This window comes from Aegilops tauschii, chromosome 2 (genome assembly GCF_002575655.3).
Source record: "Aegilops tauschii subsp. strangulata cultivar AL8/78 chromosome 2, Aet v6.0, whole genome shotgun sequence".
In the NCBI taxonomy this organism is placed as follows: domain Eukaryota; kingdom Viridiplantae; phylum Streptophyta; class Magnoliopsida; order Poales; family Poaceae; genus Aegilops; species Aegilops tauschii.
The window spans coordinates 425311966-425325024 of NC_053036.3; the positions used below are offsets into that span (position 1 = coordinate 425311966).

General features: G+C 44.0%; 2 protein-coding genes across 12 annotated transcripts; one reads left to right on the top strand and one right to left on the bottom strand.

Moving 5' to 3' along the window:
• Positions 1-20: 20 nt before the first annotated feature.
• On the top strand, positions 21-10149 carry LOC109781452 (uncharacterized). Of its 11 annotated transcripts, XR_012202929.1 has the most exons (17): positions 21-894; positions 1422-1502; positions 1608-1747; positions 2228-2358; positions 3076-3259; positions 3384-3596; positions 3684-3945; positions 4495-4572; positions 4673-4795; positions 4929-5048; positions 5338-5430; positions 6764-7071; positions 8128-8279; positions 8483-8556; positions 9342-9410; positions 9487-9573; positions 9682-10149. XR_012202929.1 is itself a non-coding variant. In XM_045233114.2 (4 exons), exons 1-4 carry the CDS (start codon positions 565-567, stop codon positions 2481-2483), a joined length of 807 nt encoding a protein of 268 aa, XP_045089049.1. In that variant the 5' UTR covers positions 21-564; the 3' UTR covers positions 2484-2684. The 11 variants fall into 11 exon arrangements, 1 of the variants encoding a protein (XP_045089049.1); XR_012202928.1 differs by having other exon boundaries at positions 8483-9410; XR_012202923.1 differs by having other exon boundaries at positions 3684-4572; positions 8483-9410.
• On the bottom strand, positions 2886-4924 carry LOC120973521 (probable receptor-like protein kinase At5g18500). Its single transcript, XM_040399272.3, has 7 exons — positions 4811-4924; positions 4620-4733; positions 4412-4531; positions 3852-4070; positions 3659-3774; positions 3321-3584; positions 2886-3246 (listed from the first exon to the last, which is right to left on the bottom strand). The coding sequence occupies exons 1-7, from the start codon at positions 4818-4820 to the stop codon at positions 3010-3012; spliced, it is 1080 nt and encodes a 359-aa protein (XP_040255206.2). The 5' UTR covers positions 4821-4924; the 3' UTR covers positions 2886-3009.
• Positions 10150-13059: the final 2910 nt, after the last annotated feature.

A 13059-nucleotide genomic window follows, 5' to 3' on the forward strand; every position in this document is an offset into this window, starting at 1 on the left:
ATTCTATTGTAGAACGATGGCTTTCAGACATTTCAACAGTTTATTTTTCTAGAAGCAGCCGGTCAGTTGGTGCTAGTGCAAGGTTAGCTAAGCCGTTACGCAAGAGATATCGTAGCCCCCATACTGGACCCGTGCTCACGCCATGGGTGGACCTTTGGAACACATCGGTCCATGGTGTCCAGGCATCAATCACTTGACCCGTGCTCACGCCACTACTTACCTGCCATGGGCCAGTTACGAGCTGTTGCATCCTTCCGCAGATGTTTGTTTACCAGTGCTGGTGTTGACGGTTTTTGCCGCGAGCCAACATGGAAACGGTGGAGTGAGACTCGACTCAAACGCACCGTTCACCGTTACTTCGGCGATGACCGCGGCGAACAAAGTGAGCCGAGCAGCGCGCCAGAGCCCAGAGCGAAGCCAACAGCACACCCCAGCTGCGGAGCTGCCAGTCCAAACCGGCAACCGCGGCCCAAGCCGCCGTCTCTCACCTGACCTGACCAAACTCCCGCCGCGTCCCATCCTCGCGAACCCACCCGCCACTCCCGGACGCACCGAGGCGAGGCGATGCCGGGGCCGGGGGCGCACCTGCTGTACGCGCTGTCCGGCGGGGCAGCGCTCTCGCGGCTCGCCGGCGGTGGCCGCCGCTTCGGCCCGCACCACTGCGCCGTCTACGCCGCCAACGCCTTCCTCGGCCCGGACCTCGGCGCCTTCGCCGAGTGGCTCGCGTCCTTCCTCCCCGCCGCCGCCGCCGCCGCCGCCGCGGGGGACCTCGCCATGGCCGCCGTCCACCACCCCTTCTACTACCCGCTCCTCCTCGGCCTCCCGCTCGCATGCCTCTACGCGTGGCTCTCCCGCTGGCTGCTCCGCGCCGGCCTCCTCGACGCGCCCGCCGGGGTCGGTACAGCGAGCGAGCTCTTCACTCCATCTTCACTTCTTCTCCTTACCCACCTTCCTTCCTTAGTTAATCAAATCTAATCTATGCTGCGAATCTATGTCGTGGGCGAGAACAAACCTCGGGATTGGTTTTCTAATCTAATCTACTCCCTCGGCTCCAAAATAGATGACCCAACTTTGTACTAACTTTATACAAAGTTGGGTCATCTATTTTGGAACGGAGGGAGTAATTACTTAATTCAGCAAGGCGTCTGTTATCCGTTTCCCCGTTAGTACTCCACACCACAGTTCAATTTCCATATATATCATTTTGTCTTCCTCCGATTTAGCATAAATGCGAGCACCAACTAGCAAATGCTTAGCAGTAGTAGTAGAAATCTCGACCAACATTTGCAAAAATGGAAGCAGCATGCAGAAATAAGCAGTACTATCATAGAATAGGAAGGGGCTGTTTCTAGAGTGAGAGTTCATGTGCCTCTAATCATCTCCCATTTGTCTGATTTGTTTAATGTCCGGGGTCTGTGCAGGTAGCATTAAGCAGAAGACAGTGCTTCTTGCTAATCGCAGCCGGCTCGCTCTCCCACTTCTTCTTGGATCACTTGTTTGAGGTCAGCAATGTTGTAACTGGATGGAAACAATTTGATTGTTTTCACCCTGTGTCAAGTGGTGCATGCCTATTCAGTTTAGATTTGTCTCATAGTATATTTTTACAGGAAAATGGCCATTCTACAATGTATACTTGGATACTGAGCACTGGTTGGTGGAAAGGACGCGCTCCTATCAATCCAGATGCAGTGTTTGTTGTCGGCCTTCTTTGCGTTTGCCTCATTGGGGGATTTGTGTACATTAACAGGTGATAATTCAGCATTATGTTCATTATTGTGTATAAAAAATATATAACAATAACTATTAAATATTTTCTAGTGTACAGAAAACATTGATTCTACCGGATGCTTTGGATTGTAAAGTCCTCAATAACATTGGATTCTTCAAAACCATGAATCTCTCTATGAACTACTCCCTCTGTTCACAAATATAGGATGTTCTAACTTTGTTGTGAATCAAATGTATGTAGACACATGTTAGTGTGTTTGTTCATTCATTTCAGTCCGTATGGTCCATATTGAAATATCCAGAACATCTTATATTTGTGAATGGAGGGAGTACAAAGTAATGCTGCACTATGCATAACCCTGATTACTTTGTTGGTCTATACTTGTTGACCCAAGTTGAGTTTCAAAATGTCACTGTATGTTACGAATCCCTTCTGTGCTTTGTCGAAAACAAATCCCTTATGTGCTTCTCTAAATGTTCAAAATCTATATTTTGGCAGAGTGGAGCATGGAAAGTCAGTGACTGAAAAGTCAAATCAATCTTTCTTTCTCATCCTGGTGATAGCCACCCTGTACTGTATGTGGTGTGCCAGCCAGATATACCTGCGAAATCCCCCTCAACCCGCCATAGGTGAAGAGGCTGATCTTGGAGTGATAATATTTCTTGCAATTTATCTTTTTCTCCCGCATGGCTTGTGTGTCTTATCGATGAACCAAAAAGATTACAATGAAGCATTGGATGGACTGCCACTTTGATAATGTCTGATATGGTGGTGTGTTTTGCTACTCGTTTCTGCAGAATACCATTTTGGCAGCAGTCTTCTCCGCTTCATGTTGTAAATATTTTAATTTCCAATGGGCTAATTGCCAGGCATATATGTATAACCTTGTAAACCTTTAGGTTAGAAATAAGGTTTTATAGGGTTGAGGAAATAAAGAGGTCAGGAAAGTTCAGTACGATGCTGTTGTTGTGTTACTAAATATGTTGGTACGACTATCATTATTGTTTTTGTTGTTGTTGCTGCTGCTGTAAAAAAGGAAAGCACATTTGCATGGACGAAAAATGTGAAGTCGTGTCAAATTCAGCATGTTGACATTACCTCCATTAATTACTCATAGGCGTTAAATAATTTATGAGTTTAGCTTAATTTCTAGTGTAAATCACTCACCACTGCATCAGATTGTTTTCACCTCAGCACAGCACAGCGCTTAAACATGGTCATGGGAACATTAAGACTTGCATAGTAGCTACAGGGGGGGCTCTCTTCCCTCTCTTAAAACACTATGCAAAGGACTCGACCATACTGATGTTGTTGCGCTTATCATCGTCTCTCATGGAAATTTCTAGAGCCTTCTCTAGCCTAGACACAACTTGCTCCATGGATGGTCGCTGCTGCTTGTGGCCGGTGCATGACAGAGCAAGCTTCAGGCAGAGATCAAATGCGTCTACCGAGTATTCGCCCTTGAGCCTAGGATCGGCAAATTCCAACACATTTCCCTCTCTGATGAGCAAAGAAGCCTGAGAGCAAAAGGTATGTATGTATATCAGCTAAAACACAGTTGATCGTTTCGTTCCAGAAATTACGGTCTTACCATTTTGTCCAGTGACATTGGCTTGGCAGTGTTCATGATATTGATTGCTCGCTCTCCTGACAGGAGCTGCAGGAGCACCATACCAAAGCTGTATACATCCCCTGCAGCATTCACCCTGTGGTTGTGGCGGTACTCTGGGTCGACGTAGCCAAAAGTTCCTCTAACTTCAGAGCTCACGTGGGATACGCCTATGTCGATGACTCTCGACAGTCCAAAGTCCGCGAGTTTGGGCTCCATATCAACCCCAAGAAGTATATTTGTTGGCTACAATAAGATGTATGATTTGGCATTACTTGAATTCGCAGGTGTACTTGAATCTTTCAGATAATGTAACCAACCTTGATGTCTCGGTGAACAATGCAGCCTTCAGGGAATATGTGAAGGAACCAAAGGCCGCAAGCACTGCCAAGTGCGATCTGAAGTCTCTGAGTCCATGACAGGCTCTTATCCTTCCCTGTCATCAAATTGTTACTTTTAGTCATAGAGAACATTACATAATACATCCTGTAGTCTCCTCAAATATGTACTTACCAAATAGCCATTCTGATAGGTTACCATTGACGCATAGCTCATACACAAGAAAGCACTCTTCCTGCCCATCACAGTAACCTCTTAATGACACAAGGTTTGGATGCTTGACATGTGAGAGGCTTGTAACTTCCCTTACGAAGGTTTCTGCATGTTCATTCTTAATTATGTGCTTCACGGCAACAGGCCAGCCATTTGCAAGCATTCCTTTGTACACTTTCCCTGCAAATCACATCAGGCTTTGTTCGGTTAATCCCAACCCCAGGTGGATTGGAGGGGATTTGCAGGGATTTTGGCTTGCAGGGGATTAATTCCTCCTCAATCCCCTTCAAATCCACCTCAACCGAACAAGCCCTCAGGAAGGTGCACCCAACTCTTAGAACAACAATAGCCTACTGAATGTGGTCACTAATTACTTTTTACTCCTTCTGTCCGGAATTAGTTGACGCTCAAACAGACGGAGGAAGTACTTATCATGTTGTATCCCAGTTCTGCTCTCTGCGTCTCTATCTGATTCATGGATAATGATCTTAATTCTGAAATTGGCTAGTATTGTTATGTACCTGCAATTCCCTGCCCGATGATGTTTGAAAGGTGTAAGTTCTCAGTTGCAGCGTATATCTCTTTGACTGACATCTGCTTGCAGGTAACCTCCTCATACTCAACAGACGCCGTACCAACCTCTGCAACATAAAGATGCCAAATTGCATACCTCTATTAGCAAGTAAAATTACCAGCATCTGCAATTTTACCGCTGAGTTGTGATATTACCAATATCCCTTTTTGATGATTTGATCTTGCGTGTTCTTCTCCTGATGTGGCAGTAAATGACGACAAACCCGATGATCACCGCCGCGACGAGGCACCCAAGCAGTACTTCATATCCTGCATACTCTCAGAAGGCAATGAATTTCAAGGCACGGGTAGAAAGGAAGGGGAAAAGGCAGGTAAGGTAGACATACCTGTATGCATCTAGCTGTGGAACGTCTGGGAAGAACACAAGATCGCTTTTCTTTCACTGTGAATGTTCCAACCGAAGCAAATTAATATCATGGCCACTCGCTAACCAGTCGTTATTAGCAATGATGAATAGCCATTGCCGGCCAAGGGCCAGAACGGAAGAAGCCAAAGCACGGAAAAATATTGGATCAAGGAATCGGGCCGGGTCCGGACCAGAAGACGGCATCAACTGAGTCTCATGTTACGTCACTGGTTCTTTACATAATCTAATCCATTTTGTCATATTCTTGTGACGTTCCTTGCTCTGTCATACCAAGTTAGTTAGTATCTTCGGCTGTGGAAAATATATCTTGAATATTTGGATTGCTTCTCTGCTAATGGGTCGTTGCGATGGCGGAGATCCGATATTGGTTCGGGCATAGCAGAGTCCCCATCCTTGGTCCCAACCTGAGAAGCAGACAAATGTGTCAACTCTATGCAAAGCGGAATTAGATACTATATGAGCTAAAACAATATTCTACTTTGACAGCTTCATATGAGCCAAACTATAAAACAATAAGGTTGCGTCCATCAAAAGAGCAACAACTGGAGCAAGACATATGGCGTTGGGGTATAATGCTTGGTAAACTACTACGTTCTCCCTGTTCTTTCCAAGTAACTTCTGTCCTTTGCGATCAGTTTGCTTTTACTACTGGTCAGTCTGTTCTTGTGTTGATTAATTCGTTGGGCATGTAGATGCTAAGATTATCAAGTCAAGTTTGCCAATTATAGTAGTAATAGAGGAACACTCCAAAAGCTACTGTAGAAAAAAACAGAACCACTCCAAAAGCTCCAAGCTGTAAGAGTCCGTATCTTAGCACAATCGGCACTTAGTTTGCATGGATATTCTGCTTAGGTCCACAAAACAAAGAAGTCACTATTTTGTAAGTTACGTGCAGGTTACATCAATTGTGGTTTCCAAAGGATAAGACATGTCATGTGAGGTCATCAAACTTGCATAAACCAGTGAAGGACCATGCTGCTTGTGCTGTATTTATGCCCTTTAGATTTGATACCATGCCACTTTAACTTCAACAGTGTCTAAACCTTTACAGATCTGATAGCCTGTTGCTTTAACAGTATGTACCTTTGAATGCATCTTATGAGAGATTAATTACGCAGCAGTTCCTCTTGTTATGCATATGAAGTTAGATGTTCAAACAAACTGCGCTTTACAAGTATTTGGTTTGAAAATGGATCCTGTGAAATGTTCCTAATCAATTAAGAAGCCTGAAACATCACTTTCATGGGCTAGGCATAGGCAATCACTTGTTACCTAAATCAGTTACAATAAAGAATAACTCAATAGTTTGTAGAGAACAGATCAACAAATTGTCTTCCCTGTATATGAATGTCCTACTGTTTTCTTGTCCTTTTGCGTCGATCTCATTATTTCTACGTGAAAATAGAAGAACAAGATCCTTGCTTTGGTTTTCTTGTCTCAAATTTACTATGTAAAACTAGCACATCAGTGCAGCATATATAAGTGGTTTAGATCTTTGTGCCTGATAGATGCTTTCTTGGAGTTATGTGTATATATTATAAGGTAACCTGTTTACATCATATGCCTTTTTAGCCCAGATATTAAGGACCTCTTGATCTGGTCCACTCTTTAAAAATGCTACCAGTGAATGGAATATCTTAATTTTCTAGGCCAGCAAATCGATGCAAGCGCAATATCTGTTTTCTCTCTCTTTTTTCTGACGAAGGGAATGTCTTAATATCAAGATATCTGTTTTCTCTTCACTGTAACTTTTATAACTCTTGTGACCCATGTAAATTCCATAACGCTTTAAACAGAGCCAGTTGTGTCGCAGATCCTACAACCTTGTGCCTCACCGCTGCACACCACAGTAGTTCTCCTGCTATCATTATATTTCACGTATCATGTCATGCTGACAATTTCTTTCGGACAGAACGACCACTGGATCATCAGGAGAGCCAAGGGCCAAGCCTGGACTGGAACCTCCAAGAAAGAACCAGCATTCGCACTGATCAACTGGCAAGATGCAAATTCAGATTGCATTACAAGCCTCCGATGAAGTGAAGCGAGATGTTCGATGGACAAAGACAATACACCCCAAAGTTGTTACGCCCTCTGCCTTTTATGATGCAACAGCACATCTACCAATCATGTGCACACGCAATAGCGCTTTCAACAGGAGATGGCAGCATTATCATGCTTAGAGATTAAGGATGCGCCACTGCTGCTACAAAAACGAAGGTGAGCACCGCACATGTATACGGTATAAGCTGGTTTGACCACATCAATCTCTTGTAATCTGCAAAAAGGCCTTTTCTGTTAAGAATACGATATATTCTTGGAGGATTAGAGACTAATATTGTGGGCTCGGCTTTGTATGCTTCGTTTGTGACGCCCGAGAAAACAAAAAACTTGCCTTTTCTTCTTCTTTCCCTTTTTCTAACTCTTGCCCACAGGTCACTGCTTGTCTGCTTGCCAGCTTCTTTGGAGGCAGACAAGAGAAACAAGCCTAAAACAAAAATGTACCACATTTACTATGGAACTTATGGATTCATATTTCGTTATTACTTCAGCTACCATATTTCGTTATTACTTCAGCTACCATATATCGATTACTATATATACCTGCCACCTGCTAGGCTAGTAGCTATTAGCTGTCGACTTTGTGAATCTATTAACTTATAATTATGATGAGGGCTAGATGTTTCCCAGTTTTTTTATCAGATTTTTCTTCATTGCTGAAAGCTTGCATACATAGATTAGAATTACGGATCTACACACTGTGGTACCCCCCAAATGAAAACGATTTAAAACATACGGTAGTATGGAAGGCAATAGCTAATGGAGAGCATCCACGGACTGTTTAGCCAATTGTGTAGGAACATACAAAAGCTAAACATGCATGGCTCCGAATGAAGAACTACAGCATTAGTATTCGATCGGATATCATGCACGATTGCACATACATGATTGCTTGGGGACAGCAAAATTAGAGGACCACAGCTTTGTAGTAGACCTCAAACAAAGGCCTAAAAGCCCCCTTTAGGTTTGCTTTATTTATAAAGCGGGGCGAAAGCCTTTTTCGATAAAGCCCCCTTTAGGAAAACTTTCACTGAATCCTTTTATGAAAATTTTCTACGGCACCGCCTGCCACTTGTAACAACGGAGTAGCATATCTGGATTCCTATAGAATGGGCGGGCCACAAACATGACTGACGTCTTTCATGTTTTCCTCTCTTTATGTCTAGATGTTCCATGCTTTTCTGTGAAGGTTTCCTCTGTTTTTGATTCTTGTAGAAATTCAAGCTACATGGCACAACAAGTCCCCGCTTTTGGATTCTTTTGTTCCAAATGGGTCATGGCACAGGACCACCATAACGATCGGCTAAACTAAAGAAATAATTTTGCACAACCTTGGAGCAAACAGATTTTGTTGTCATGCCTGTGCCGTAAGGACGATTTACGATCCCTGTTTGTTATTAACTTACAAAACAGGTTTTGAGCTTTTGCACTAATGTTTCATGAGAAGCAATTGTACTCAAGAGTTTCACGATGAACAATGGAAGTGCATCCAATTATAACTTCTACTCCTATAAGAGAGTTATTTGCTTCAACTTCAAGCACGATGACTTATTCAAGTCTTCACCAACAGGAAGCGTGTGGAATGGAGCTTCAAATACAATATTCAAGATCAAACCGAACAACTACACCAACATCCAAGTGAAGGTGTGTTCTTTAACTCTATGGAACACACTAAAAGTATGTGTACTGTTCAATCAAGGAACAAATACCACAAAACTGTAAACATATTGATATCTGAGCATGTTTTCACTTGAAGATAAGCTTAAATGATGAACTTGGCTCATAGTCAGGGCATTGTTTTAGTAATAAATAATATGATTATGTGCATCAGTCCATGCAAAGCCTAGAGGTTATCCACCTTTCCAAGAAAAAGGAACCGTACTTTTGAGAAACCTGCCTCACTCCACACAAAATACAATAGACTTGCCCCGGGTCTATTTGTATGGGGAATGGATGTTATCATAATCAAACTTTCGGAAAAGGTTTGCCGTGGAAACAGTGCGGCCAACTCCAAATGCGTGGGGCTCCGCCTTAGTTTTGGGTGGCCGGAGGTTTCCTCTGTTTTTGATTCTTGTAGAAATTCAAGCTACATGGCACAACAAGTCCCCGCTTTTGAATTCTTTTGTTCCAAATGGGTCATGGCACAGGACCACCCTAACGATAGGCTAAACTAAAGAAATAATTTTGCATAACCTTGGAGCAAACAGATTTTGTTGTCATGCCTGTGCCGTAAGGAAAATTTACAATCCCTATTGTTATTAACTTACAAAACAGGTTTTGAGCTTTTGCACTAATCTTTCATGAGAAGCAATTGTACTTAAGAGTTTCATGGTGAACATTGAAAGTGCATCCGAGTATAACTTCTATAAGAGAGTTATTTGCTTCAACTCCAAGCACGATGACTTACTCAAATCTTCATCAACAAGAAGCTTGTGGAATGGAGCTTCAAATACAATATTCAAGATCAACCGAAAAACTACACCAACATCCAAGTGAAGGTGTGTTCTCTAACTCTATGGAACACACTAAGTATGTGCATTTTTTTTTCCGGGCAAATCAGAGAGCTTTATTCAGATAAGAGCATTCCCCGGACAATCAGCCAGAAGGCTGGTCACAAGGAAGCTAGGGGTCTCAGCAAGCCATGTTTCGGTCACATTCAAGGTGCATGCATGTTTTGCACAAAGATGCGCCGGCACATTAGCTGCCATGTTTACATGTTCAATATCAAAGGAAGTGAAACAACTAATAAGCTCTCCTATTTCTAACAAGATCGGAGCCACAATAGACCGGGAATTGTGGCGAGTTCTCCAGAGGGTCACCAGCTCCAAACAGTCTACCTCTATTATCACATGCAGGAAGCCTCGAAGCGTGGCAAAGCGAACTCCTTCCCGCAGCGAAAAAGCCTCAATGATCAGGGGATCAGTCGACACCCCTAAATATGGTTTACTCCATGCTCCCAGAAACGCAGTAGACGAACGGGCGACTCCACCTGCACCCCCTCGTCCTTCTACCAAGTTCAGCGCTCCATCCGTGGTGATTTTAACAACACCCGCATCGGGTGATCGCCATCCAAAGCCCGGCAGGACCAAAGCCTCCTTCCTAGGAAGCTGTAACAGAGCTATCACTTCTTTTGTTGCTCGAATGGTTGCGACTGGATCTCGTCCTGTCTCCCCATGTTTAATCCGATTTCTGGAATGCCATATAGACCACATAATAGTTGTGATCTTTGCCCGGTCATCCGCAGTGAAATTTGGGTTACATGTGATATCACGTGCCCATGAATCCTGAGAGAGGTTTGGTAGTCGGAGATTGAACCATGCACATGCCTCCTCCCAGAATGGACGAGCATGTGGGCAGGAGATGAGATCATGTTGCAGGTCTTCTTCACCAGACCCACACACTTTGCAGCTACTGATGTCCACAATATGACGATACTTGAGCGTACTTTCATCAGGCAATATCCCCCTAAGCACTCTCCACCAGAACACTCTAACTTTTGGAATCACATTTAGTTTCCAAAGGGCTTTCCACATCTGCTTTTCAGTCTCTGAGGTCTCGGTAGCCGTCCCTTCTTCTAGAGCGAAACGCTCTTTCTGAGTCACTAGAGCACAGTATGCCGTCTTTACAGTGTAGTTACCCGATCTATCAAAAGCCCACGCAAGGAAATCATGTCCCCCTCCTTGCCGAATAGGTATGTTCAAAATGGCAGCAGCATCGGAGGCAACAAACGTATCCTGAATCAAATCCCGTCGCCACGTCCAGTTAACTGTATCTACCAAATCAGACACCTTCTCTACACCTGTGTTTGATGGTCTCGAGGTAGGAGTCATAGTGATGGTACCTGGAATCCACTTATCAGACCACACGGAATCCACTTATCAGACCACACCGATATGGTAGAGCCATCTCCTACTCGTGTAATTAGACCAACTTTAAGGGCATCTCTTCCCGCAATAATGGTCCTCCAAGTAGTCGAAGCCGTCTTTGGTGCCGTTGCTTGCATGAAATCAGTATCTGGGAAATATCGCCCCTTTAGAACTCTTGCACACAAGGAATTTGGGTTTGTTAAAAACCGCCATCCATGTTTGCCCAACATAGCAAGATTAAACTGCTGCAAATCTCTGAAACCCATACCCCCATTACACTTGGGTGTCGCTAACTCTTTCCAAGAAATCCAGTGCATCGATCTTTTGTCAAGAGAACTACTCCAAAAGTATTTCGCCATGGGAGAAGTTAAACTCTTGCGAACCTTCTTATTTAACAAAAAGTACTCATTGGGTACGTAGGAATAGCTTGTATGACTGATTTCAAAAGTGTCTCACGTCCAGCACAGGCTAAAAGCTTCTTCGACCACCCTTGAATTTTACCACGAGCTCTTTCTCCCAAATGATCAAAAGTCCCGCTTGTGATGCGCCCCACCGCAGTGGGCAAACCCAAATACTTCTCGCTGAAGGCCTCCACTTGAATATTCAATGAAGTCTTCATAGCAATCTTCACAGAATCAGGTGTGTTATATTAGTAGAAAAGAAAATGGAACTTTTGTCATGATTAACACGCTGACCTGAAGCATCACCGTATATCCTCAGAATCTCATTCAATCTGAGAGCACTTTCATCCTTTGCATTGATAAAAATCAAACTATCATCTGCAAATAGCAGATGAGTGACCCAAGGAGATCGATAGCTAACACGCAATCCTCGGTCAACAATACCTCCATTGTAGCTCTTAGCAATGAGGAAAAACCTTCCCGGCAAAGCAGGAATAAATAAGGCGAAATAGGATCGCCTTGTCGGAGTCCTTTGGTAGGAGTGAAGAACGGCATAAGTTCACCATTAACCCGGACAGAGAAACGTACAGAGGTCACACACTTCATAATTAACCTGACAAAAACCATGCTGAAACCAAGTTTGGTTAGTATAGCTTCCAGGTAATGCCACTCGACACGATCGTAGGCCTTCATCATATCTAGCTTGACCGCGCAGGAGTAATTCTTTCCCTTTTTCCTCCTCTTCATAGTGTGCACCCTTTCATATGTCACTAAGACATTATCAGTGATCAGTCGACCGGGAACAAAAGCACTCTGTTCCTCGCTAATAACCTTATCCATAATACCTCTTAATTTGTTTGTAATTGCTTTAGACGCAATTTTATAGAGAACTGGACATAAGGCAATAGGACGGTATTGAGATATGAACTGTGGATGTTTTACCTTTGGAATAAGCGTAATCACTATGTCGTTCAGTCCACAAGGTAACACCCCGCCATTTAGAAATTCCAATACAGCCCTGGTAACATCGTCACCCAGGAGACTCCAGTGACGTTGATAAAACCCTGCTGTATATCCATCCACACCGGGAGCCTTCAACGGAGCCATCTGGAAGAGAGCAAACTTTACTTCTTCAGCAGTAAACGGTTTGGTGAGCTCCTCGTTCATCTCTTGCGAGATCTTGACAGGAACATGAGCTAGTAGCTCGGCAGCATCACTAAAACCCTGGGATTGGTACAGATTCATGTAGAATGACTGTACTTCATCCTTGTCCTCATTTTCATTAGCACACCGCGGCCCATCAGCCCTTTGAAGGCCTTGACTTTTGTTCAAACGTTTACGTTGCCGCGCTTGTGCCTGAAAATAGGTAGTGTTACGGTCACCTTCACGAAGCCATGGAACACGTGAGCGATGTCGGTACCAGATCTCTTCCTGGTGCAACGCCTCTTTCAGCTTCTTAACAGTAGCCAGCTCCTCTTGTGATGGACCTCGACCAATTGCTACAGAGCGGATGCGATCAAGCTTCTTCTGAAGCTGCCTCACCCTCCTCGTCAGGCAACCAAACTCCCTAGAACTTCACGGTTCCAGTGTAGCCTGAAGTTCTCCCAACACCGCAGCAACACCTTGCATGCCCGGCCTGCATTGTAAACCCCGCCAAGTATCAGCAACTAGGCGATCATAATCTGTGTGCGTCTGCCACACGTTTTCATATCTAAACTATTTTTTAGCTCGTGGCCTCTCTGAGATCGTTTCATTTATTTCCACCACAACAAAACAATGATCGGACTTCACTGATGAGAGATGTCTCACCCTTATATGTTGAAAAAGTTGCCGGAATTCCTCATTAGCAAAGGCCCGATCCAATCTTGCTTTCACACTAT

Bases quoted from the DNA above. Each gene is read 5' to 3' on its own strand.
- LOC109781452 (XM_045233114.2), top strand. From the start codon at position 565: ATGCCGGGGCCGGGGGCGCACCTGCTGTACGCGCTGTCCGGCGGGGCA. The intron at 1,503-1,607 runs GTCAGCAATGTT...ATATTTTTACAG, and splicing joins TCTTGGATCACTTGTTTGAG to GAAAATGGCCATTCTACAAT. The intron at 1,748-2,227 runs GTGATAATTCAG...ATATTTTGGCAG, and splicing joins GGATTTGTGTACATTAACAG to AGTGGAGCATGGAAAGTCAG.
- LOC120973521 (XM_040399272.3), bottom strand. The intron at 4,071-4,411 runs GTACATAACAAT...TGTGATTTGCAG, and splicing joins CATCGGGCAGGGAATTGCAG to GGAAAGTGTACAAAGGAATG. The intron at 3,775-3,851 runs GTAAGTACATAT...ATTTGATGACAG, and splicing joins CCTATCAGAATGGCTATTTG to GGAAGGATAAGAGCCTGTCA.